Genomic DNA, 27,538 nt, shown 5'->3' on the forward strand with positions numbered 1-27,538 from the left:
TTGTCGGGGGAAGAAGAGAGGAGGTTTGTGGGGGTGGAACAGGGCAGAGCTGAAGGCGGACCTGGGCGTGACCGGAGCAGAATGGGGGCGGGGCCATGTGTCCAGATTTTTGCGGCCTGAAAAATGATGCACAAATCTAGGAACCTAAATTATTAACTTGCCTTCTTTTGAGTCTTGAGCCCTGGCTTTATACATTTAAGCTTGTCCTGCTTCCCTTTTTTTCTCCTAGTCTAGATCCACGCCTGTTGTCACCTGCTTTTTATGGTACACTCCCTTTTTTTAGGAGTTTAGTGAAAATTTAAGAGTAAATTTAGACATTCACCCTAGTAAAATTTAAGAGGACAATTTGTCTAGAGCAGGGGTAGGCAATTCCAGTCCTCGAGAGCCGGAGCCAGGCCAGGTTTTCAGGCTATCCACAATAAATATGCATGAGATAGATTTGCAAATCCATCTCGCACATCTTCATTGTGGATATCCTGAAAACCTGACCTGGCTCCGGCTCTGGATGACCGGAATTGCCTACCCCTGGTCTAGACAGAGCAGGGGTGCCAAAGTCCCTCCTCGAGGGCCACAGTCCAGTCGGGTTTACAGGATTTCCCCAATGAATATACATGAGAGCTCATGCATATTCATTGGGGAAATCCTGAAACCCCAACTGGACTGCAGCCCTCAAGGAGGGACTTTGGCACCCCTGCTCTAGAGCAGCAAGTAGCAATGGGTGACCAAAATAAATTATACCACTCTGGCTTTCCTGTCATTCTGATTCTTGTTAATGCAGACAATATAAAGGGAAGATAATTCAATAAATGTATGGAATGATTGAACAATCAACTTGTAACAACATTCATAACTAAATCAAGGCCATAATAGCACCTAATACATCGAATCTAAATCAAGGAATTCTAAAGTTATCTTCATGAATATTAAAATTAAGTTGCAGTCCTTATCGAGTATGGTGGGCATATCATAAATTATACAGACTTCAGTCTTTGGAACCTCTTATGATGTCTATCATTCCAAGTTCCTGTCTTGTATATTGTAATCATCAATGTCCACCAAAATGATTAATCTACTTAATTTTATGCCCAGTTCTGTAGAGAAGGGACTTGTCCCCTCCTCACAGTAAACAAAAGAACAGACAAGTGGAAAAATGCCATTTTCCTTTTTATTTAAAAAAAAAAAAACCCAGTAAGTTAACTACCAGCTTTTTATATTCTTAATTTAAAAAAAATCTAACACACATCACCTGCAATGATATACAATGTAACATGTAACATTTGTTAATAGACAATTACATAGCGAAAGATACGATTAGTATAGTTGACCAATCATTTTCCACCCTTCCAGGTTCGAGGGGGAGGCGGCTTACGGTTCTGGTATGGTCTCAACTAACACCGTTGAGACACAGAAAGATTAAGGAGATGTAAATACACCATACCCTGATGCCCAAATGAACCAGAACCAACAGTGATCGCCCTCTGAAGCTCGGATAGAGATAAGTGTCACAGAAACACTCAACGCTGTATTGTAACACCATGACGAAAGCTCATATAACACGATTCCTGATGCTAAAGTATTGTAACACCTGTACTGAAGCTCCTGCAAACCGCCCTGAATCGACTTCACACTTATTAGTAGAAGTATACAAGCTTCGAAATATTACAAACTTGACTGCAATTTGTATGTAGCTAAGGATGCAAAAGCCCTGTAGGTTAAGGGTTACTATATAGCTCCATAAAGAGGAGGGCGGGTTGAGACATCTGGCTTTTTCTTCCAGTGCTTGCAGTGCCTTAATCCGTCCTACTTTTTCTGGAGTCGTAGGATAACTCTGTCTGTAGGGGTCAGTACAGCAGCCGTTACAATCTGTATAACGACTACCAACAGTCCTACGTATTTTCAGCAAAATACCTAAGCCCTTAACAAAATTTCTTTGACGGGCACAGATAATATATTTGCATATATTATATTTGCATATATTATATTTGCATATATTATATTTGCATATATTATATTTGCATATATTATCATGACGGCCCAAACGGGTGGCGATACCGTTGAAGACCGAGACACGAAGCCGTGAATTGAGGTGATGACATTTTGCAGTGCTCTTAAAAGGGGGGGGGGCACGTTTGAACCTCTCACATGTATGTACACATGTATCTGTCCTATGCTAAACATGGAACTTGCCAGCGGGCTGCAATTTTAACTTGGCTTCGTTTTGGAGGTGGAATTAAAGACAGCTACTCCCTTAATTCTCACGTAAAAACCCTGGCTGAAATGGGCCCTTCAAAACGTGTGTGGTTTTGAGCGGCTGTAAAGCGTTAACGGGGCTATCCCACCCTCCCCCCATCACACGTGCATTTCCTCTGTCAAATGGAGGCCACACATATAGATGTTAGCCACATGTTCTTGCAATCTTTGTATGGTATAGATCTCCACAGAGAGGCGTCTAGGGCCAATCAGAAATCCTATTTGAAACCAAGCAGTGGCTTTGGGCGAGGCTGACGCGACCTCTTGTCCCGCAGCTTCAAACTCTGCTCAGAATCCAAAAGTCACCTAAACAGGTGACAGAACTGTGAAAAGACTCCAAATTGTCTGACTATCGCCTCGTCGGTAATTTTGCCCTCATCCAGCCCGCTTTGGCTATAAACCGAACCCAGTTTTGGAAACGAGAAAGAGGAGAGGATTGAGGTAGGAGTTTCCATAAATGAAATAACTGCCCTCCAGAACTGGAGGTTCCCGCCCACCATCATTTCTTCAGGACAGGAGTTGCCGATGGCGCTTTGCACAGAGCAGAGTACTGAAAACCCACTCGCCTCCAGCGGCACGAGGTACAGTTTTCCACATGGTCCTATACAGCATTAAGACAAGGTACCACAGTTTCTGCGGCTCAGTTTTATCTATCTATTGAACAGAGATGATCCCTTTTACATGAACTGACAGCAGCTACAGGCCACTGGGGGGAAATGGTCCGACTAGGCTGCTCCGGCAGACTCGATCCCCAGCTGTTCTTTCAGACGAGCCAGCTGTGCTAAGGTGATGTTGTTACCCCCACAGACAATGATCACCACCGAAGGCAACTCCTTCTTCAGCTTCCCCTCCTTCTGCAACTTCTGGATCACGTTGCTGTATACCGCAGCAAGCGCGGCTCCGCACGCCGGTTCCACCAGAATCTTCTCATCATCTGCAGAGAAAAAGGGACATTGGACAGGGTCAGGTGCAGAAAGAGGCTTGGTTAAATGTAATTGGTGGTTCTCAACCCAGTCCTTGGGAACCATCTGGCCCCGGCGCTTTCCTAAATATCCACAAAGCTGGATACCAGCACTAAATAGCCAGGTATAAGGCGGCAAGTAAGTTATATTCAAAGCTGGTACCTGGAGAATGAGTTGGACAGTTTAAGACAGCAAAACTCTAGGGGTGTTTAGTGAGGATTGTCGGCAACATTATCCAGGCAATTTCACTAAAGCTCCCTAGTGAGCAGGTTGAAGTCAATGAATATTTGCATATATAGGGGGCGAGATCTCATTTGTTTTGTGAACTGCCACTTGTGTGGACAGCAGGGTGGTTTTCAAATCTCTGATTCGATTGTGGGACGAGACAGCAACCAGCATGAGAGACAAAGGGAGCAAAGATTAGAGCAGGTGCATGAAACAGAAAATGGACAAAGCTGGAGCGAGACCTAAGTCCTGCCGAAGACCATGTTAAAAGCCAGAGGTTTGCCCTTCGGATCTCAATTTAGGGCAAAACTCTTCAGCCCTTATCAACAGGGCGCCAAACAGCCACAGGGGGAGTGGCAACTAACTTTCACAATGCACGGATTAGGTATCGGTACGGAGCCCCATTCGACATGGAACAGCCCGTTTCCAAAGATCTACTTTGCAAAAAAAAAAAATGATCAGCACGGATCTAGCAGTGGAGGCGTGGCCTAGTGGTTAGAGCAGCTGCCTCTAGCAGCCCGAGGTTGCGAGTTCAATTCCCACTGCAGCTCCTGGGGACTGGGCAAGTCGCCTGACACTCCATTGCCACTTGCCTTAAATAGGTAAACGGCTTTGATTGTAACCACACAGAAAGAGCGGTATAGCACATAGGGACAGTGTTGGCATTTACACCCAGAAGTGGCAATTCTGTAACATCTGTGTGTAATTACCTCGTTTTAAAAAAAACATGCCACCAATTGAGTAGTCCAGCCACAATTTTAGTGTGGTTTCCTTGTGGAGGTGGACAAGATTAAACGGGCCATTCTCCCTAACCCCTAGCTGAAATGATCCTGCTTATACATTCTCCCAGGGGAGCTCAGTAGTACTCAAGCATTTGGTGGGCTTACAATCTATCTAATGTACCTGAGGCAATGGGGAGGGGGGTTAAGTGACCTGTCCAAGGTCATTAGAAGCAGGATGGGTTTGAACCCACAACCTCAGGGTGCTGAGGCTGTACACTCTCTTTGAGCTGGTGTAAAACTGACCTGGATAATTTTCCCCAAACATCTAGAATTCCCGATGTAGATTTTAACCCTGCCCTAGCCATCCCCCTTTGAGCTCTGTAGAAGGCAGTGTGTCCCAAACCTGGTTCTGGAGGCATCCCAGCCAATCGGGTTTTCAGGATATCCTCAATGAATATTCATGAGAGATATTTACATGCATTGCCTCCACTGCGGCCAACTCTCTCTCATGAATATTCATTGCGGATATCCTGAAAACCTGATTGGCTTAGGGGGTCTCCAGGATCCGGTTTGGGAACCACTGGTATAAGGCAGTGCCTCTTAAGTCGGTCCTGGTGTTGCCCCCCTTGCCAGGATCTTCACGAGATTGGTTTGCATAGATTGCCTCCATTGCATGCAAATCTTTTCCGTGCATACGACAGGTTGCATGAGCCTGGGTTAGAGTTACAGGCTCAGACCTGGAGAAGGCCACTGGTCCTTGCGACTGTTGGCAAGTTTATTTTGACTCCCATTTCCTCGGGCACAGATTTTGAGTGACAACCCTCTGGAAAGACTAGGCCCCGCCCCCCAGACCCGCCCCCATTTCAGCCATCCATGCCCCGTCCACATTCCATTCCGTCCCCAGCCCCACCACCTCGACCCGCACAAGCAACGAGTGATGTCGGATGGCATTCATGCGTGTGCTGGTGTGACGCGATGACGGCCCTGAATTGCATCCGCGAAGGCCATCCTGACATCGCTCGTTGCCAGAAGCTTTTCAGAACCTGGACAAAGAGCCGGGTTTTGGAAAATCCGTCCAGCTCCCCAGACATGTCCTCAAAAGCAGGACATGTCTGGCGAAATCCGGATGTCTGGTAACTAGGAAAGACTGATGTCGGCAAAGGCCTATGGGAGATTTTATCAGTCATATCTGATCTCGGGGGATGTCAGTGCAGATAGACTTAAGGCTCCTGGCAATTACATCTCAATTATCAGAGCTTAAAATGAATAAAAGGCCTTGCCACATCCCTGCTTAAGACAGAGAGACTGGCCCCAGCTGCACATGATTGTGGAAATTAGCAGTAACTCCTATCTATGAGGACGGTATGGCTCCCTTTTCTCCTGTAGTCTGTCGCACCTCACACCCACCTACCTTTCCCAAACTTATAAATGTAGTAGGTTAAAATCCTTAACCCCTCTCTGGGCTTTTCCCTTTCTCTTTCTCTGGCTTCCTCTCCTCCCTTGCTGAATTCTCTCTTCCTGCCTGTCCACACCTTTCCACCCATCATTCACACCCACTGTCTCTCACACCCACTCAGAAGCAGTCTCTAAATCCAATCTGTATTTGTAAAGCCCCTTTCTATATTTTTCAGTACTTTGGTACCAAGCATATTTTTGATGTATCTTTCTTATAAGCATTGCATTTCTGTATTAAGCCTATTTCTGCACAATATAAAATCTTTCTGCAACCACTGTCATTTGTCATTGTCATTAATTTCACTTCCTGAGGGCACTGAACTAGGGTTACCAGGTATCCGGATTTCCCTAAAAGATTCCTGACAAAATCGCATCAGGAAGGGGCATCCCCACATGCGCGGATGTCATCTGGGGGCGGAACTGGGAGATCCTGGAGGTGTGGCCATGGGTTCAGATTTTCCTTTGGGAAAATCTGGTAACCCTACACTGAAATGAGGACCTCTGGCAGACTGTAAGGCTGCCACTTTAGCTATTGGGAGCTCGTCTGCTGCACCCCCCCCCTGCAAAACCTTGCAACTGACTATCTGAATGTAACTCGCTGTGAGTTATCAATGCAAAAATATGAGCTCAGTGTAAAAAAACTCAAGCATGATAGATGTGACTCAGTTACAATGACTATCAGGGGGGGAGGGGTGGTTCACTCCAGGCGCTGTCATGGTAGGGGCATAGCACCCATCCTCTTCTCTGCACCCCCCCACTCCTCACCCCCCCGCTTCCCTTCCCCCATACCTCTGTAATGTTCCTGGTGCGAGCAGTAACTCCCAACCTGCTGTCGTGCCTGTGTCAGCTCTTCTTCTGACGTCACTTCCTGGGCCCGCACCCGCACCTAGGAAGTGACATCGGAGGGAAAGCCCACGCAGGAGTGCAGCAGAAACATTGCAGAGGTGTAGGAGAATGGAAGCGGTGCAGAGGGGGGTCAGGAAAGGAGCGTGTTCAGGTGGGGGTACCTCTCACCCACGCCACACTACTGTTAACCGCCCAAAATGAAAGGGGCCAGTAAGCTCAGGAGGCATTCCTGTCACATGCCTCCATTGTCACCTTTCTCCTCCAGACGATAAGTGGCTTCCTTGCCCCGATCCTCTCACCTACCCCTATGGCACCCAAAAGAATGGGATGCTCTGAGCAAGGAGTCTCTCGTTCCCTCTCCCGGCACAGCTAGTAAGAGGCATCCGAGTACCAATTCCCTCTGCCTCCCCAAATCCCAATTATCTCCATATCTTGAAATGGGAGTTGGGGGTCTGCATGGCCCAACATGTCCTATGACCTCCTTCCACTCTTACTGGCTCTGAGAAACAGCATGTGGTATTTAGGGCAGGAGAGAGCTCACCACCCTTCTGTCTTTTTTTTTTTTTTTAGTTCTATATTTTTATTGAAGTTTTGAAATGTACAAAAATTGAAGACAATGAAAATGGCGCTAGCTGACTCTTCACGATTACAGAATGACAAGGGGACAAATTTTTCCCCGTTTCCACGGGAACTCATTTTCCCGTCCTGACAACTTCTTTTCCTGCCACTGCCCCATTCCTGCAAGCTCCATCCTCATCTGCACAAGCCTCAAACGCTTTAAAATCCTAAGTAGCAACATTCTTGAGCTCAGATTGTGATGTCATAATGCCTCATTCCACCAATGCCTAAGCTCCAACCTCATCTGCACAAGCCTCAAACACTTTGAAATCCTAAGTAGCAACATTCTAGAGCTCAGATTGTGATGTCATAATGCCTCATTCCACCAATGCCTAAGCTCCGACCTCATCTGCACAAGCCTCAAACACTTTAAAATGCTAAGTAGCAACATTCTTGAGCTCAGATTGTGATGTCATAATGCCTCATTCCACCAATGCCTAAGCTCCAACCTCATCTGCACAAGCCTCAAACACTTTGAAATCCTAAATAGCAACATTCTAGAGCTCAGATTGTGATGTCATAATGCCTCATTCCACCAATGCCTAAGCTCCGACCTCATCTGCACAAGCCTCAAACACTTTAAAATCCTAAGTAGCAACATTCTAGAGCTCAGATTGTGATATCATAATGCCTCATTCCACCAATGCCTAAGCTCCGACCTCATCTGCACAAGCCTCAAACCCTTTAAAATCCTAAGTAGCAACATTCTAGAGCTCAGATTGTGATGTCATAATGCCTCATTCCACCAATGCCTAAGCTCCGTCCTCATCTGCACAAGCCTCAAACGCTTGAAAATCCTAAGTAGCAACATTCTGGAGCTCAGATTGTGATGTCATAATGCCTCATTCCACCAATGCCTAAGCTCCGACCTCATCTGCACAAGCCTCAAACCCTTTAAAATCCTAAGTAGCAACATTCTAGAGCTGAGATTGTGATGTCATAATGCCTCATTCCACCAATGCCTAAGCTCCGTCCTCATCTGCACAAGCCTCAAACGCTTTAAAATCCTAAGTGTTTGAGGCTTGTGTGGTTAAGGCAGAGCTTATAGGAATGGGGCAGGGGCAGAGAGAGTGACAAAACTCACAGGGACAGGATGGGGAAATTGAGTTCCTACGGGGACAAACTTGTCCCCGTGTCATTCTCTATTCAGGATACTTTGGTCTTGAAAGGGCTCCCTCTGGCTGGCTCAGGCCATCACTACATACCAAAGTGTAGGTACTCGGGCAACCAATTAGAGCCAGCGTTCATTTGACACAGCATAGAACAGTTTTGGAAAGACATGAGCAAGCTTTTGGAGGCCACATGGTGGCTGGTACTTCACCGAAGTCCTTTTATTCCAGTTCTAGACCCTCACCGTCATCAAGTTTTTGCAATGTGTTCTCAGATACATAACAACATAACAATCAGCTTATATACCACAGGACTGCGAAGTTCTATGCAGTTTACAAAAGATAAGGTATATAATTAAAAGAAAATTAAAAATAACCAAATAATTAGAATTATTATTAGATAGATATGTCACATGTACCAGTTTGCATAAGGGAAGCCTCTGTTTATCTAGTGTGACCTTCTTCCTCCCTATGCACAATGACAGAGTAATGAAAAGCTCCTTATAATATCCCCAAATCAATGAGACTGTAATAAGAGCTGGATCCTTTTTCCCAAGGTATTAAGCGATTACATACAACCTTTTTATCAATCACAGTTCTCTGCTTAACTAAGCCACTTACCCACAAACTTTTCAAGAGCAAGGACCGCTTCCTGGTCTGTTATTACTTCTGAGAACACAGGATGCTCTTGGGCAACCTTCAGAGCCTGGGCTGCCACTGTCTTGGCCCCCAGAGTCGTTGCCACACTAGAATAAAAAGAGGGAAATGAAAGTTGTAGAGAGCGGGGCATTTCCATCTGAACTAGGTTATCCAGGCACTCTCACTTGTCTCCTCTCTGCTGCTACTTATTTCTATAGCGCTGAAAATGAAACAGGTAAGAGACAATCCCTGCTCAATAGAGCTTACAATATAATTAAAACAGGATAAACGGGGGTTCTCCAAGCTGAAGAACCTACACTATTTTGCCTCTCCTCATATGTCGCCCTATCCCCTTGGATCATTTTGGTTGCCCTTCTTGTACCTGTCTTAATTCTGATATATCTTTTTGTGAGATGCAATATTCAAAATATCGCATGGAGCACTAGAGAAGCATTATGATTTTTTTTCATTTACTCTGTATTCCTTTGCTAATAATTCCTAACATTGTTAGATTTTTTTTTTTTTTTTTGGGGGGGGGGGGCATTGCCACTGTCAGAATAACTCAGGGTGTGAATGATAAAATGAGTAAAAGTATATTATCCGAGGACAAGTAGGAAGTATATCCTCACATGTAGGTGGAACCCTGGCATGGATGGCCAAAAAATGTTAGTTAACGAGGGGCCATCGACTCGTGTTCAAGTCCTAGCAACTTGATGAATTACAGATCTAAAAAGAGATCAGTTTTGTGCATGGCCGGTAAGGTCCTCCAGAGTCATTCTCGCGGTCGTTTTCAACGTGTCCAGCCATCTGATGGCAGGATGCCCTCTTCGCCTGGTTCCTTCGAGCTTCCCAAACATGATGTCCTTCTCCAGGGATCTCTCTCTTCTGACGGTGTGACCAAAATAAGACAGTCGAAACTTCATCATTTGGGCTTTGAGTGACAAAGCTGGTTTGATCTCTTCCAGAATCGATTTGTTAGTTCTGCTGGTGGTCCAGCAGCATGCTATTGCCTTCCTGCCCGAAATCAGTTTGTAGGACCATCAGTTTTCCATGGCGCTAAGAAGCTGCTTCTTAGAATTTCTCCAAGCACATCAAGCTTTACAGTTTGTGCCTTCTCGTTTATTTTTTCCTTCAGTATAGTCATTTTTTTTCTATTTAATTTCTTTTTTCTTCATGTTTAAAAATTCTTAATTTATAAAATTTATTTTTTGGGCCTTCAGGCTCTTTTCGGCCTGTTTTCAGGCTGGGAGCGTCGATGCTTTTTTGAATTTCCATCTACTCGACCTCCCCAGACCATAGAGTCCTTTGATCTCACTTTGGGGGGGTTTTCCTTCGATATCCAGGGTTCCTAGTGGTTCAAGTGGTGCACTCGGTGTCATAAGTAGTGTCGGGAGGGTAGGACATGCCTCGTTGTGCACAAGCCTTCCCTTCCCCCTGTCCCTTTTTAACTCTTCGCTGGTACAAGCAGCATCTCCAACCTGCTGCCTGTGTGAACCTCAGCTCTCCCTCCTTCCTAGTCTAAGCAATAGCCAAAGACTACAGCGAGGGACCATTCCAAGCCACCTTTCAAGCCTCCTCCTGTGACTTGAGACCTGAATGTTATACAGGCCACTCTTAAGCCTCCATTGGAGCCACTCTTGACTTCATCTCTCAAGCATCTTACTTGGAAGGTAGTCTTCCTCTTATCTCATACATCCTCACACTGAGTCAGTGTGAACTTCAAGCGCTTGTGTCGGATCCACCTTAAACAACTTTCTACCATGACAGGGTGGTTCTTCGCACTCATCCAACATTCCTCCCCAAGGATGTCTCGAAATTTCCTCTGCACCAGTCTATAGTTCTTCCTGTCTTCTTTCCAAGACCACATTCTCAACCTGATGAAGTGGCACTCCATACATTAGACTGTAAGCATGCTTTTGCCTATTAGTTTCCACTCAGCTGTTCCTGTCATTCCATACAAACAGAGTTGAAGCTCTTATCACCAAGAGAACCTTTTCTACATAGCTAGTGGACTGTATCTCCTTTTCTTGTGTTCGGCTGATGCTTGAAGGCCGTGTCAGTGCACATAAAGTTCAAACAATGGTGACTTCAGTAGCTCATCTACGTTCACTCCCATTGAGGCATCTGTAAAACAGCCACCTGGTCCTCAATTTATACCTTCACATCCCACTATTGTTTGGACAACCATTCCAGATGAGATAGTCTGTTCGGCCAAACAGTTCTACAACATGTATTCTCCACTTAGATGCCAACTTCCTACCAGCCCTTTTGGTTTCACCAGGTTCACAGTGGTTGTCAATAACTCTCTTCTCAGAAGCATGATCCTGACAGCTATGGAGTCCCGTATGTGAGAGTATACTGCCTGCTTATCTGTGCATAAAGCACAGTTACTTACCTATAGCAGGTGTTATCCAAGGGCAGCAGGCAGAGAATGTCACAACCCTCCCCTAGCTGACGTTGGGCGGGAAGGCACATGGTACGGGTGGTCTTAAAGTGACGGTACACTTTTTGACTGTCTGTGCCGGGGTTCTGTGGATGACGTCACCCACGTGTGAGAATATCTGCCTGCTGTCCTTGGATAACGCCTGCTACGAGTGAGTAACGACGGTTTCCGCGCAGACAGGTTAAAGCAAAGTACGAAGAACAAAATCTTTTTAGCTATACTGCCTTCTTGGCGGCTTTCATTTTGGTCTGTCGAGCCATTCACGTTATTCCACGTTTGCTCTAAGGTTGCGAAATCAATATCTTGGATCCCTGCGGAAGGCGTGTTTGGCCGAAAAACGGCCCGTGTTGGGTCCTTCATTGACAAATGTGGACATTGTATTTGAAAGGATTTACTGAATATAAGAAGCGTCAAGAACATTGGATTTCCACAACTTGGTTTGTTTATGGTTTGAAGTAGCCCATCCCCCTCTGCCTCTCTTTACGACATAGACTGTAGGCCGCTGGGACGTTTTTACAATAAGCGGGATAACAAATCCCAAATAAACTTGGAAACTTATTTTATTCTTATGTAAAGAGCTGTATTATCGGCACCAGCGGACCTCCAAGCTGCTTCCTCCCCCTCCCCCTACACATACCAGGCTAATCTCAAGTGCAGAGAGGATTTTATATATGGTGCCCAGATTTTCATGCCCAAGATACATGTGAAATTTAATTAAGGGATCCACTCGCTGTCGGATCCCTTTACCCATTATATCATTCCTTCTACCAGAAACTCCCCAACCCGAGATGCCCTGTCTGCTCAAATTAGATTGTAAGCTCTTCTGAGCAGGGACCATCTATTGAATGTTAAGTGTACAGTGCTGCGTACGCTTTTCAGCGCTATAGAAATGATACATAGTAGTTCTATCAGTCATTGAAGATAGTGCTCTTTGGCTCCATGGAATCTAGTAACCCTAAGCATTCGCCTCCTTCCTCCCCTCCCCCCCTCACAGGCTGAACCCTAACAGTCTATGCTATATGCCCCTGCCTGCTGCTTCAGATTTCCTTCTCGCTGCCCGCTGACCAGAGAGTAGCTACATTCATCCTACACTGCCTTCTACCCAGTAAAAATATACCTCTACCACCAACTAGTCTGTCTTGGCTAATTTAAATGGTGCAGCACTGCCAAATTACCCAGTTCCAAGACTTGGAGCATTTTGGCCAGGCCTGATTTTCAACTTGCATTCCAGGGTATTTGTTGTTCCTCTTTCTTGGAACTCTCAAAGACTGGGTCTGGTTAGGACCATGCAAAGACTTAAAACAGGGGTGTCAAAGTCCCTCCTCATGGGCCGCAATCCAGTTGGGTTTTCAGGATTTCCTCAATGAATATACATGAGATCTATTTGCATGCATTGCTTTCATTGTATGCTAATAGATCTCATGCATATTCATTGGGGAAATCCTGAAAACCTGACTGGATTGCGGCCCTCGAGGAGGGACCTTGACACCCCTGCCTTAAAGGCATTGGTTGGTAAACTAGAGAAATCCTATTCATTTAAACTAACAGAAATATGGAACGATATTCCCCTAAGGTTAAGAGAATTAGGTTCACTTCAATCCTTCCGTAAAAACTTGGTTAAACTAAACTAAAGCTTATATACCGCATCTTCTCTATAAAGATAGAGGTCGGCACAGTTTGCAAAAAATTTGAAGAAAGGATAATAAGAATTGGTGATTATATACAGAGCAACAGGATTTACATTTTTGAAAATAGCCAAGTTTTCAGAAGTTTTCAAAATAATTGGAAAGACCCCAAGTTACGCAGCTGGACAGGAAAATTATTCCAAAGCTCAGTCATTTTAAAGTAAAGAGATTTCCCTAATTTTCCAATATAGATAACGCCTTTTAACGAGGGCGAAAGATAATTTAAGCTTTTGGAGAGATCTGGTAGCATCAGGTCTCGCAGAATTCCAAGATAGAGGAATTAAAGGAGGAAGAATGCACGCAAGATCTTAAATGTTAGGCAGGCACATTTATTCTCAAAACTGTAAGTGTAAGTTTCTTCAATTCTTCAATTTTTTAAAAATTTATTGTTAACCAAGTTGCGCTTTATTATATGAAGATGACCCGGTCTATAAATTCAAGCTTTAGTTTAGTTTCCCGACTCTGCTCATTAAAATCAGTGCTGCAGACCATCCAGCGCCTCAGGCTACCTTTGTCAGAAATCCAGGACTCGCCTAAAATCTGCACCCTGGATCTGGGAAGCTTAGGTGGAAGGCGGGCTCTCACCTGGTCATTTCAGGAAGGGTCACTAGTTCTCCAGCTGTCACGGCGGCATTCAGGCTGTCGGCTCCTTTGGTCTCCATAGCGATAATGGGGACATCATCCCACCCCACCTCCCGGAGACCCTGCACTACTCCACACAGCATGCCTCCTCCCCCCACGGACAAGACGATAGCGCCAGGCTTAGCATCCATGGCCTCTTTGAGCTCCTTCACAATGGAGGTGTGGCCTTCCCTGTAGAACAAGGTCAACAATTAGAGACAAAGGCAGTTAATAAATCACAAGAAATAAATATAAAATCGTCAGTGTTTGAGACTTATGCAAATGAGGACAGAGCCTGCAGGGATGGGGACAAAGTGGGTCCCCATGTCATTCTCTATTAAGCATATTATTCCCTGCCTGATCTGCAAGACTGTGGATTTATTTTTCTTAGCATACTAGCATTAATTAGAGAAGTGCCTTTGTTTTAATGTGCAAACCAGCCGGGATTGCCAACCAAGTACGAATCTGGATATATTAGCGACAGCGTGGGCTGAGGACTTGCATTGCCAGTTGACTGCTCAACGGTTACAACGGGTCCTGAAGAACATTCAGAAGGGGTCACCCAATATTACTCACTGGGAAATGCAATTGAAAATTGTTCTTAGACTTTACATTCCACCAGAACGTGCAGCCCGGATGGGGATTACTGCGTCGCATTCTTGCCCGAAATACAATCAGGCTCATGCATCTTTGAGTCACATGTTTTGGGCCTGCCCCGCAATCCAACAGTTTTGGAGACATCTCGGCCTATATACCACATCGCTTTGGGGAAGGCGATGGCTTCCGCAACCGAGGGCGTTATTTGGATTTTATAATATAGCCTCGCCCAAAGCCAGGGGAATGTCAGCATTTATCTCCAGAGCCCTTTTGATGGGGAAAAAAGCCATCCTCACCAACTGGCTCTCCCGTGATCCCCCATCATATGCACAATGGAGATCCCTAATGATAGTGCACGCAACACTGGAGAGACGCATGGTGGGAGACTTGACTCTTGGCCCGGGTCGCAAATTTTGTCAGGTGTGGGAGCACTTCTGGCGGGACCTCACACCGCGTGCTCGCAGTAGACTTTTGAATCTTTAAGATTTATTCCCACTCTCAGCTGTTGGACCGGCCATGGATTCTGGGGGAGGGGAGGGGAGGGGGGGGGGATGGGAGGGGAACTGATTATATTGTTGAAAATGTTATTTCCTGAATGGTTCTATTGTTTGTATTTGCTTCTTACTGCTGGAATAATACAAATCATTTAAACATAATGTGCAAACCAGGTCTCGTGATATAATAGTGTTTAGATGTGTAAGCGACATTTTAATAGTTTGTGATAAGATAGGAGGAATTTTGCATGAAAGCTAAATTAACCATAACCACCTTTTTATACAATTACGAATGATAGTTTTGTTCTCGGCCTTTTCATGGCCAGACAATTCTGAATCCACCGAGGGATAAAGATACAAATTCTCCCCAGGTGATACTAAATCTTTCCACAGGCCTAAGCAAAAACTTGCATTTTGATCTATATTTCTATGTGTGTGAGTGAACTTAAGATCACTCCGCTTTTTTTCGGATTTTCCTCAGATGTGTTGGCTAAAGCTCCAACTGCTTTACCCAGTGGATCTGGGGAAAATCTCAAAGTGCAGCGAAACGAACCTGGCTAGAATGACAAAAATGCACAAGGTCGATCGGTAGAAGTTCCTTTCCTGCACGCAAATATCATGTCTATGGTACTAGGGGTAGTCAGAAGATGCTAAATTAGCTTACATTTATTTTGGAACTAAATCATTTTTTGAAAATTGCACAGAACACTTATGGTGGTTATTTTAGAAGCCTTATTTGTAATTTGCATGTGTAAATGCTATCATCTACTAAACTTAGGTTTGTATACCGCGTCCTCTCCACAATCGTAGAGCTCGACACGGTTTACAGGAGTTGGGAGAGAAAGGAACTCCAATGAAGGTTAAAGGATAAAGTATGAAGAATATTTAGAGGGCTTAGGATGCCAGAGATGGAGTAAGTATTACATTTTTGGGAATAGCCAGGTTTTCAGATGTTTGCGGAAAAGTTGGAGAGAGCTCAGGTTCCGAAGAGGGGAGGTAAGGTTGTTCCAGAGCTCAGTGATTCTGAAGGGGAGGGAGGTCCCTAGTTTTCCTGCAAGGGAAATGCCTTTTAATGAGGGGAAGGATAGTTTTAATTTGTGGGTGGGTCTGGTGATATTAGGATTTGAGGAGTTCCAAGAAAGTGGGATAAAGGGAGGGAGGATGCCGTGTACGATATTGAAAGTTAGACAGGTGCATTTAAAGTGGACCCTGGCGATTATTGGAAGCCAGTGAAGCTTGGACATGTCTACACGTGAATGTGGCATCAACATAGATAACCTGATTTTAGAAAGACAGGATATACATATGCAAATCACAGAAATATGCATATGCAAAGATGTATGTGGCCGAGGCAGGACTGGAACAGGCCATAATGCATTCCTTATTTCAGAAGGAGCATGCATAGCTCATGCTCCTGGGTATGTCTAGGTTTTGGCAAAGTGCTTGTTTTGGGCAGCGTTCTACAAGAGTGACTGAAGGCTACTCCCTTCCTCGCCCTCACCTCCCCCATTCAATTGTGCTGAATGATTTACACATCTAAATGGTGGCATTTGCACGTTTGTTGGAACGCGTTGCCAGAGGTCGTGGTAAGAGCGGTTAATGTAGATCAGGGGTGTCCAATGTCAGTCCTCGAGGGCCGCAATCCAGTCGGGTTTTCAGGATTTCCCCAATGAATATGCATGAGATCTATTAGCATACAATGAAAGCAGTGCATGCAAATAGACCTCATGTATATTCATTGGGGAAATCCTGAAAATCCGACTGGACTGCGGCCCTCGAGGACCGACATTGGACACCCCTGATGTAGATGGTTTTAAGAAAGGTTTGTACAAGTTCTTGGAGGAAAAGTCCATAGTCTGTTATTGAGAAAGACATGGGGGAAGCCCTGCTTGCCCTGGATCTGTAGCATGGAATGTTGCTACTCTTTGGGATTCTATATGGAATATAGTTAACTCTTAGGGATTCCAGAATATTGCTACTATATGGGATTCTGCATGGAATGTTGGTACTATTTGGGTTTTTGCAAGGTACTACTGACCTGGATTGGCCACCGTGAAGACAGGCTACTGGGCCAGATGGCCCACTGGTCTGACCCAGTAAGACTACGCTTTTGTTCGGTTCATAGACAAAACTGCTGAAGACAAAGGCGTGCGCCGACAACTGAGCGCAAGATGGAAGCGCACGCCGAAGAAAAAGAGTGTTTTTAGGGGCTCCGACGGGGGGTTTTGTTGGGGAACCCCCCACTTTACTTAATACAGATTGCGGCGGCGTTGTGGGGGCGTTGTGGGGGGTTGTAACCGCCCTCATTATACTGTAAACTTAACTGTTTCCTTGTTTTTAGGGAAAAAGTGAAGTTTTCAGTAAAATGGGGGGGGGGGTTACAACCCCCCAAACCCCCCACAACGCGGCACGATCTGTATAAAGTAAAGTGAGGGAGGTTCCCCCCCACGCCCCCCGTCGGAGCCCGTTGCGCTCAGTTGTCTGCGCGCGTCTTTGTCCCGGCCCGCTTTTGACCTGACACCCTTTTGTTCTTATGTTCAAAACAAAGATATGTAAATACCAACGCGGATGTGTATATTGTGCGTTGCCACCATTGATTGAGAAATGGCTGCCCCCACTGCGCGTAGCCTGCACAGATACAACCATTCCTCCATGTATTTTAGGAAAGGCGTGAGTGTCAGCAGGTCCTTTTTAAAATACGACCGGAATTTAACCTGTCCCGACCTATCGAACAAATTGGAACGGAGAAGTCCTTTCTAAAACCTGTCTTTTTACCAATCAATGATGACAGGCACTGACGGGTTAATACTTCCTGCTTAATGCTACCTTAAACCCTCCCCCACCCCCAACATTCCACGTTACATACCAGATGAGGGGATCATCAAACGGGGGGATATAGACCCATCCTGGGTTGTTCTTCACCATCTCTTTGGCTTGCTCAATGGTTTCATCTAACATCTGGAAAAGAAAAGACTGTTTCAACTGCTTTCCTATAAGTAGCAGTCGCATGAATATAGAGCGTAGCTAACTGCAAAGGCAAGCACATGATTCTAAGCACACACAAAACAACCTGAGTTTAAACATAAGATACCCACAAATGTTGAATATAAAAACAGAATTGTATAGTTAAGTAAATGTGTAAATAAGACTACTTGGTGTATAAAGTCCTATGCGTCCATGCGAGAAGCCATGATGCATACAGGCTTCATAATAAGATGCAGGAAATGCGGTTTTCCCGGAGTCGTTCAGCAAGTCATCCAAAGTTAGAAATAAAGAGGAAAGGTTCAGCCAGCGCATTCAGGTTTTCCAATCAGGCACAGCTAAATGCCAGCGGTTAAACGCGTAGAAGATCGCTTGAGATGTAAATCCGGCCCTGTCAGTTTAATCATAAGGTTTAGGTACTAATAATAATAACAGTTTATATACCGCAGGACCGTGAAGTTCTATGCGGTTTACAATGATTAAAAGATGCTTCAAATTGAGTAGAATTAACTTTTTTTTTTTTAAATTCTTTATTCATTTTAAATCATAAACAAGTGTACAATAATATATCTATTAAATTTCAATGTAACACTTGAAAATCTTAATCATATCATCAAGAACAAAAGTATATATCCCCACCCCCCACCCTACTGAAATTAAAATTCATGAATCATTTTCAAACATACAATAAGTGTACAGAAATATAATCATTATAATTTCAATACAACACTTGAACATCTTTCCAAATCATCTAAAATAAAAATATGAATCCCCTCCCTCCCGCCCTACCTAAAGAAATAAAACCAAACTCTCAATGGAAAATATACCACCCCCCACCCCCCAATACGTAAAATATAATCTCCCATAAAAAGTGATGTCTACTCATTACAATATTTTTCCATTGGCCCCCAGATCTTTATAAACCTATTGTAAATCCCTTTCTGCGTAGCAATAGCTCTTTCCATCTTGTAAATATGGCATAATGAGTTCCACCAAAATGTATAGCTAAGATTAGAGTAGTTTTTCCAATTTTTGGTAATATGCTGAATGGCGACCCCTGTCATGATTAACAAAAAAGTTTATTATTACTTGACGAAATTTGACTTTTTTCCCTCATAGATATACCAAACAAAACAGTGTCATAGGATAACGCAACATGATTCTCTAGAAGGCAGTTAACTTGAGTCCAAATTGAATTCCAAAATAACATAATATAGGGACAAAAAAAAATTAAATGATCCAATGTCCCTACTTCAAGATTACAATGCCAGCATCTATTAGATTTAGAGCAATCCAACTTTTGTAAACGAACAGGGGTCCAAAACGCTCTATGCAATAAAAAGAACCAAGTTTGTTTCATAGATGCCGACACTGTACATCTCATTCTCCAAGACCAAATTCGTGGCCATTGAGATGCAGAAATTTGCTGCTTAATCTCAATGCTCCAAATATCTCTGAGACCATTTTTAGGTTTTTCATTTATATGACCAGATATGAATTTATACCACAATGCGGCCTGATGACCTAGGAAGTCTGCTTGAAAACATAGGAACTCCAGACTAAATTGATTATCAAGATTTTTCCATTCAGGGAACTCCACCTGAATAGTAGAATTAACAAAGTTAAAAGCTAGTGATTAACAGCTCTAGAGATCAGTTACTGTGGAATAAGATTGTACAGGTCAGTTGCCGAAATACTTCAGGAACAGATATGTTTTTAGGTGCTTCCTAAATTCCCCGTAAGTAGTAGGCATAAGCAAGATTGAATCTTGCAATGCCAATATGAAGCCTAAGAATAGAATAGGGAGCCTGTGGAATGGGTGTGCTGATCCAGCATAGATGAGTATATCCCAGTAACGGATGATATAAATCTTGTGTCCCTTGCCAGACATGAAGAGGGCCAATGCAAGAGCTCATAAACGTCCATTTTAAAGGACACGCAAATACTGACCTCTCCTACCACACGTACGGTTGCGCCTTCATCTTTCAGTCGCTCAATTGTAAAAGCTGGAGTTGACGTGGGCACAAGGATGGTGGCAGGGATGCCGAGTTTTCTGGCAGAATACGCAGCTGCCAGGCCAGCATTACCACCTATAATGAAAAGGCAATTCATGAGGGCTTTCCAGGGTTTAGAACAACAGATCTGAAGAGCTAACTGCAAAGGCAAACCCATGATTCTAAGCACACACAAAACAACCTGATTTTGAACATAAAGAGACCCACGAATGTTGAGTTTAAAAACAGAACTGCATCAAGCAAAAAGTAAAAATGAAAAAAACGCAAGGCTCTAGGGCTGGGGATTCACCCAATCCCTTGAAGGCCCTGACAGTACTGATCTGAACTTCATTGGTTGAGCAGCTTCTGGCTGCTCAATCAATCAAATTCAGAGCAGTGCCCTCAGGGCTTTCAGGGGGTTGGGTGAATTCTCTGAAGGCCCCGACTGCATGCCACTGCCAGTAGGACATAACTTCTAGCTATCTTCTTTTCTACCCACAGGACATTTTGAACTCATCTTTTGATCCTCCTTCCTCTCTCCCTCTCACCCCACCCCCCCCCAAAAGAACTTTGTAAACAATTTAGGTTGCTTTGTACAGTCAGTAAATCAAATACAATAAGTAATCATCAAGACCCCTCTCCCAAGAATCCCCCCCCCACTTCTTCCCACCTCTTCCTGAAGAACATGAAGATCCTCCTCCCATCAACTGGACCATCAAGACCACTCCCAGATCATGGTAGGACTATTTGCCTGACCCCTGATGATCTACCTTGGAGGTTACGGCAGCCATTTTGAAAAGGCTGCCGCACTGGGCATGAGTGAATGGGCATTGCTCCTGCCTGCTTCTCACTAGATCAGGGGTGTCAAAGTCCCTCCTCAAGGGCTGCAATCCAGTCGGGTTTTCAGGATTTCCCCAATGAATATGCATGAGATCTATTAACATACAATGAAAGCAGTGCATACAAATAGATCTCATGCATATTCATTGGGGAAATCCTGAAAGCCCGACCGGATTGCGGCCCTTGAGGAGGGACTTTGACACCCCTGCACTAGATCATGAAGGGTTGGCAAGGTGATCTGGGGTAGGAGGGGATCTTGATATTCTGGGGCAGTGAGAAGGAGAGAGAATCAAGGGGGTCTTGATGTTGTTTTTTCTTGGGGAGGGGAAGAAAGGGAGGGAGATCTGGGGGATATTGATGTTTTTCCAGGGGGTTAGGAGTAGGGATCAGAACAGCAGGCAGAAGCTGCAAAACCAACCAAGTTCAGATCAATACTGTCAGGGCCTTCAGGGAACTGGGTGAATCCCCAGCCCTAGAGCCTTGTGGTTTTTTTGTTGTGTACTTTTGTGTGGTGGTTGCAACCTGGTTAAGAATCTTTATACGGGTCCTGGCTGATATTCAGCAAAAACTTTGGTGGCTAGCACATCAAAATTAGCCCGGTTATTCAATGCCCAGCATGCGAATGGGCTAATTCTGAATGCGGTAGTTTAGTGTTTAAAAAAACAGCTGACTTACATAGGCTAAATGTTGACCAGTAATTTTAAAGAAGTAGTGGATAAAATGTAGTCATGGACTTCGTAGCTGTTCAGGTACTTTGAAAATTGCCACCTTTTCAACTTTTGGAAATGTACCCCAGTATATTCTGGAATCTTTTACTGGACAACAAGCTTATGTGGAAAATCTACACAATTATTCACTATCTATAAAACACATACTACAGGAGAATTTGATCCATAGTGATAGAAGAAGACATTATTCTATTTTTAAATTAAAAAAAAAAAAATGTCACATGACTCACCAGAAGAACAGACAAAGTGTTCACAGCCTCTTTCGGCCCACTGCAAGTTGGAAAAAGAATACATTACCGAGGAATCGATCCCTTCCACCCTATGCGGTGTGTGCTAAGACTCCCCGTCCCAGTACATACTCCCTATTCCAACTAACCCTCCACTCCTATCCCACTACATTCACCCGCCTTCTACTCATCATTCAAATTCACTCCCCGTGTACACCCCCACCTTCCTCACTCACACACACACTCACTCTCACACTCACACTCCCTCCCTCACACACACACACTCAGACTCACACACACACTCCCTCACTCACACACACACTCAGACTCACACACACCCTCACTCACACACCCTCACTCACACACACACTCAGACTCACACACACTCACTCTCACACACTCACACTCCCTCACTCACACACACACTCAGACTCACTCACACACACACACACTCAGACTCACACACACACCCTCACTCACACACACTCACTCTCACACACTCACACTCCCTCACACACACACACTCAGACTCACACACATACTCACACTCCCTCACTCACACACACTCAGACTCACACACACACACTCACACACACACACTCAGACTCACACACAATCACTCTCACACACTCACACTCCCTCACTCACACACACACACTCACTCTCACACACACACTCAGACTCACACACACACTCAGACTCACACACACTCACTCTCACACACTCACACTCCCTCACTCACACACACACTCACTCCCTCACTCACACACACTCACTCTCACACACTCACACTCCCTCCCTCACTCACACACACACTCACTCCCTCACTCACACACACACTCAGACTCACACACACTCACTCTCACACACTCACACTCCCTCACTCACACACACACACTCAGACTCACACACACACTCACACTCCCTCACTCACACACACTCAGACTCACACACACACTTACTCACACACACACTCAGACTCACACACACTCACTCTCACACTCCCTCACTCACACACACACTCAGACTCACACACACACACTCACTCTCACACAATCACACACACACACTCAGACTCACACACTCACTCTCACACACTCACACTCCCTCACTCACACACACACACACACACAGACACACACACACTCCCTCACACACTCACTCTCACACACTCACACTCCCTCCCTCACTCACACTCACTCCCTCACTCACACACTCACTCTCACACACTCACTCCCTCACTCACACACACACTCAGACTCACACACACTCACTCTCACACACCCTCACTCACACACACACACACTCAGACTCACACACACTCACTCTCACACACTCACACTCCCTCACTCACACACACACACACAGACTCACACACACACACTCACACTCCCTCCCTCACACACACACTCTCTTTCTCTTTTGCAATAGACTTTCCCCATCTAGACACCAGTAGCTCTCTTAACTTACGGTCTTGCAGAGATGACCAATTCCCCGGATTTTAAAGGACCCTGTCGGCTGGGCATTGTCCAGTTTGAGATAAACAGGAGTTCCAGAAATCTTGGACAACGGGATGCTGTCTCTGAGGGGGCTGTTCACGTATAAGCTCCGAGTTGTCGCCATTTCCAAGCTTTTGACTATGGAGAGAAAAAGTATTGGGTTAATATTCTATTGAAGACGTGCATTTAGCATGGCAGGGTCAGGAAGGACATTGGACTGGACATTAAAATAAGGACAGATACATGGATGCCCATAGGACACTCTTGACTTAAGCCATTGTTATTGCAGTCCTGAGGCGGCTGCAAGATAACGAAGGCGGTCTCTCAGGCAGACTCTGATCCTTATCAAAACCCCTTTTCTCTATTCTGAGCCTTGAGAAACTGTCACTGAATAAGATCCACTGAGGACGTGCCAGACTCTTTGCTGTAGATAAAGCAGATTACTCACGTTTACCTTGAATTCTCTTATATCAGTATCTCTGTTAAAACAGTCTCCGAGATAGTTCTGCCCTGTAATCCAAGGCACAGGAGGGCAGCTTTATAACAGGGGGGCCACTGACACACATGTTGCATCTACTTTATAAGACAGGATACCCAAAATTGCACACCCAGATTCTCTCCTGTCTGAGAGAGTAAATGTGCAGGTGAGTAACCATCAATGAATGTGTGTATTAGATTGTAAGCTCTTCTGAGCAGGGACCATCTTTTATATGTTAAGTGTACAGTGCTGAGTATGTCTTTCAGTGCTATGGAAATCATTAATAGTAGTATTATAAATAGTTCATGTTGTCTCTCCACTGCTGGGAACATCTTTGTCAGTATTTTATTTATCTACAGTGCTCCCCCGGTCATTCGCGGTCGGCAATTCACGATCCCGGTCATTCACGGTATATTTTCCGACCGCAAATGACTGGGCAAGAGAGGGCAGCCGAAGAGGCAGGAGAGGGCAGCTGGAGCGCCGACGAGTGAAGGTAATCACTCGCGGTATGCTCCGACTGCCTCTTCCTGTACTAAAGTCGTGCCTGCGTGTCAAAGCAGCTCCTGATTGGCGAGGCCCGACTTTAGTGCAGGAAGAGGCAGTGATTTCCTTCACTCGCCGGCGCTCCGGCTGCTGTCTCCTGCCTCTCCGGCTTCCCTCTCCTGTCTCCCCCGCTAAAAAACCGTTTTCACGTTTTTTTCAAGATTCGTGGGGGTTCCTGGAACGGAACCTCTGCGAATATCGGAGGAGTGCTGTATTTCAATTTCTAGCCCATTCTCCCCAAAGCTCAGAACAGGTTACATAAGGACATTCACAATGCAGACATTTCACAAAGACTAAGGCCAGGATTGGTCGTTAAATAAAGGGGCCCCTAGGAGGAGGCAGTCTGTCAGAGTCGGTTTAGCTGAAAAGGAGGGTCTTCCCTGCTCTAGAAATGGAAATAATCTCTCTCTCCCCTCCCCTCCTTGATTTTTTAACTTATATCAGGATATTAATTTCCAGACCATACCAGGGCTAAATATTCAAGTATAATTTGTCTGGTTAATTACTTTGCTGTCCTATTTTGCCCAGCTAGGCAGGATTTCAGCTGCACCTGGATAACTTCTGGTTCTGCCTTGGCACTTACCCTCCAGATTACCCCAGATAGGACCAGGGTGGTCAGATAATGCTGCTGGATATCAACCTGTGTGTTTTCTAAGCACCTACTTTTGTCTGCATAAACCATTGTACAAACAGCTACTCGAGTGCAAAAAAAAAAAGATGTTTGACGCAAAAGTCACTCATAAAAATGACTCCCTAGTTCTTTAATTTCCTGTTTTGCGAAATAGGTCAAACTGACCTTTAGTGAACACCTTTAACATTTATGCCATGAAGATGAGAAGGGGGTGAGTTTCTGACTTGAATCCTTGATCTCAGGATCCGCAACATGTTTTACAGTGATAAAATCAACTTCCTTTTTATTTTCTTTTGCTTATAAGTTCACTTTCTTTTGTTTTCCCTTTATCCTGCCTATACTCTCCCATTTTCCTCTCTCTCCCTCCTGCTTTATCTCTACCACACTCCTCACTACCCTATTCACTGCTAACCCTTCCCCACCTCACTGCAATTCCTTCACCCTTCTCTCAGTTCCATTTCTGTTCCTCCCCACCATTCGCCCATTAATCCAGCATCTCCATCCCCTTCTTCCCTCCTCCCCCTTTGATTCAGCATCTCTCCCTTTGTATCCCTCCTCTCTCCAGCCCAGCATCTTTTCCTTTATCTCCCTCCACCTCCTTCTGGTCCAGCAATTTCTTCATCTGCCTTCCCTCCCCATCCTTTCTGTCCAGCATCTCTTCCTCTTCTGCCTCCCTCCTCTTTTCCAGTCTTGCCCCCTCTGCTTCCCCTTCACCCTCCTATGCTTTAGCATCTCTGCCTGTCCCTCCCCTCCCCTTTCAGTCCAGCATCTCCCTGTTTGTTTTCTTCCCTATAGCAGGTCTAACATAGCATCTCCCCTTCCTCACTTCTGCCACCATGAGGTCCAGCATCTTTCCCTCTGCCCCCCTCCCAGCATCTCTTCCTCTTCTCCTCCACCCTCCTCTGCTCTAGCATCTCTGCCTATCCCTCCCCTCCCCTTTCAGTCCAACATTTCCCTCCTTGCCTACCAGCAGCTCCCTGTTTGTCCCTTCCCTATACCAGGTCTAACATAGCATCTCTTTGGCTGCCTCCCCTCCTCACCTCTGCAACCACGAGGTCCAGCATCTTTCCCTCTGCCTCCCCTCCCAGCATCTCTGCCTGTCCCACCCCTTTCAGTCCAGCATCTCCTTGTTTGTTCCCTTCCCTATATCAGGTCTAACATAGCATTTCTCTGCCTGTCTCCCCCTCCTCACCTCTGCCACGATGAGCTCCAGCATCTTTTCCTCTGCCTCCCCTCCCAGCACCTCTTCTCCACCCTCCTCTGCTCTAGCATCTCAGCCTGTCCCTCCCCTCCCCTTTCAGCCAGCATCTCCCTCCTTGCCTTCCTGCATCTCCCTGTTTTTTCCCTTCCCTATACCAGGTCTAACATAGCATTTCTCTGCCCGTCTCTTCCCTCGCCTTTCAGGCCAGCATCTCCCTTCTTGCCTTCCTGCATCTCCCTGTTTGTCCCTTCCTATACTAGGTCTAACATAGCATTTCTCTGCCTGCCTCCCTCTCTTCCTCTCTGCCACCACGAGGTCCAGCATCTTTCCCTCTGCCTTCCCTCCTAGCATCTCTTCCCAGCACCTCTAGCATCTTTATCTGTCCCTCCCATCCTCTTTCAATCCAGCATCTCCCTGTTTTTTCCCTTCCCTATACCAGGCCTAACAAAGCATCTCCCCTTCCTCACCTCTGCCACCACCAGGTCCAGCATCTTTCCCTCTGCCTTCCCTCCCAGCATCTCTAGCATCTTTGTCTGTCCCTCCCATCCTCTTTCAATCCAGCATCTCCCTGTTTTTTCCCTTCCCTATACCAGGTCTAACAAAGCATCTCCCCTTCCTCATCTCTGCCACCACCAGGTCCAGCATCTTTCCCTCTGCCTCCCCTCCCAGCACCTCTTCTCCACCCTCTCTAGCATCTCTGCCTATCCCTCCTCTCCCCTTTCAGTCCAGCAACTCCCTCCTTGCCTTCCTCCATCTCCCTATTTGTCCCTTCCCTATACCAGGTCTAACATAGCATTTCTCTGCCTGTCTCTCCCCTCCCCTTTCAGGCCTTGCCCACCTGCATCTCCCTGTTTGTTCCCTTCCCTATACCAGGTCTAACATAGCATCTCCCCTTTCTCACCTCTACCACCACCAGGTCCAGCATCTTTCCCTCTGCCTCCCCTCCCAGTATCTCTTCCTCATCTCCTCCACCCTCCTCTGCTCTAGCATCTCTGCCTGTCCCTCCCCTCCCCTTTCAATCCAGAATCTCCCTATTTATTCCCTTCCCTATACCAGGTCTAACAAAGCATCTACCCTTCCTCATCTCTGCTACCACAAGGTCCAGCATCTTTCCCTCTGCCTCCCTCCCCCCCCCCAGCATCTCTGCCTGTCCCTCCCCTTTCAGTCCAGCATCTCCCTCCTTGCCTACCTGCATCTCCCTGTTTGTTCCCTTCTCTATACAAGGTCTAACATTGCATCTCCCCCTCCTCACCTCTGCCACCACCAGGTCCAGCATCTTTCCCTCTGCCTCCCCTCCCAGCATCTCTTCCATCATCTTGTCCATCATCTTGTCCATCATCTTTCCTTCTGGAGCCGCTTTCTCTTCGGCAGGTAGCAAGTCTAAACTCAAAAAGAGTAACGCTCATTCCGGAGCTCCCGTTGTTCCCGGCGTCCATCCTCCTGTGGCAAACAGCTGGTGCACGTCACAGGGGTCCGGACCCGGCCCAGCCTCCCACGTCAAGGGGGGCAACAGAGGCTCCGCAGTGCGCGTCACTGCTTTGAATTTTGCTCCCGCTGCCCGGGGAAAAGGCGATCTCCCCGCGCAACCCTTTTCCCTCTTTGCCCGCTTACCTGAGGCCGCGGGAAGGCTCGAGCTCGCTTATCTCAAACGCTGCCGTCTCATTGGAGAGCGCCAGCGTTCCACCGCGCTTTATAGGCCCTTGCGCTTGAAAGGGCAGCCAATGGGCGCGCCGAACGGAGCGCACGCCC

General features: G+C 45.8%; 1 protein-coding gene across 1 annotated transcript; it reads right to left on the reverse strand.

Moving 5' to 3' along the window:
* Positions 1-1,180: 1,180 nt before the first annotated feature.
* Positions 1,181-27,475, reverse strand: SDS (serine dehydratase). Its single transcript, XM_033956146.1, has 8 exons — positions 27,401-27,475; positions 22,908-23,074; positions 21,441-21,480; positions 19,599-19,738; positions 17,533-17,624; positions 13,540-13,767; positions 8,809-8,933; positions 1,181-3,184 (listed from the first exon to the last, which is right to left on the reverse strand). The coding sequence occupies exons 2-8, from the start codon at positions 23,058-23,060 to the stop codon at positions 2,976-2,978; spliced, it is 987 nt and encodes a 328-aa protein (XP_033812037.1). The 5' UTR covers positions 23,061-23,074; positions 27,401-27,475; the 3' UTR covers positions 1,181-2,975.
* Positions 27,476-27,538: the final 63 nt, after the last annotated feature.

The sequence above is a fragment of the Geotrypetes seraphini genome, chromosome 8, assembly GCF_902459505.1.
Source record: "Geotrypetes seraphini chromosome 8, aGeoSer1.1, whole genome shotgun sequence".
Classification (NCBI taxonomy): Eukaryota; Metazoa; Chordata; class Amphibia; order Gymnophiona; family Dermophiidae; genus Geotrypetes; species Geotrypetes seraphini.

Excerpts from the sequence above, each read along its gene's own strand:
- SDS (XM_033956146.1), bottom strand. The coding sequence starts at position 23,060 with ATGGCGACAACTCGGAGCTTATACGTGAACAGCCCCCTCAGAGACAGC. Across the intron at positions 13,768-17,532 it reads TTTGATGATCCCCTCATCTG|GGAAGGCCACACCTCCATTG; the intron begins GTATGTAACGTG and ends CTTGTTCTACAG. Across the intron at positions 3,185-8,808 it reads TGCTCTTGAAAAGTTTGTGG|ATGATGAGAAGATTCTGGTG; the intron begins GTAAGTGGCTTA and ends TTTTCTCTGCAG.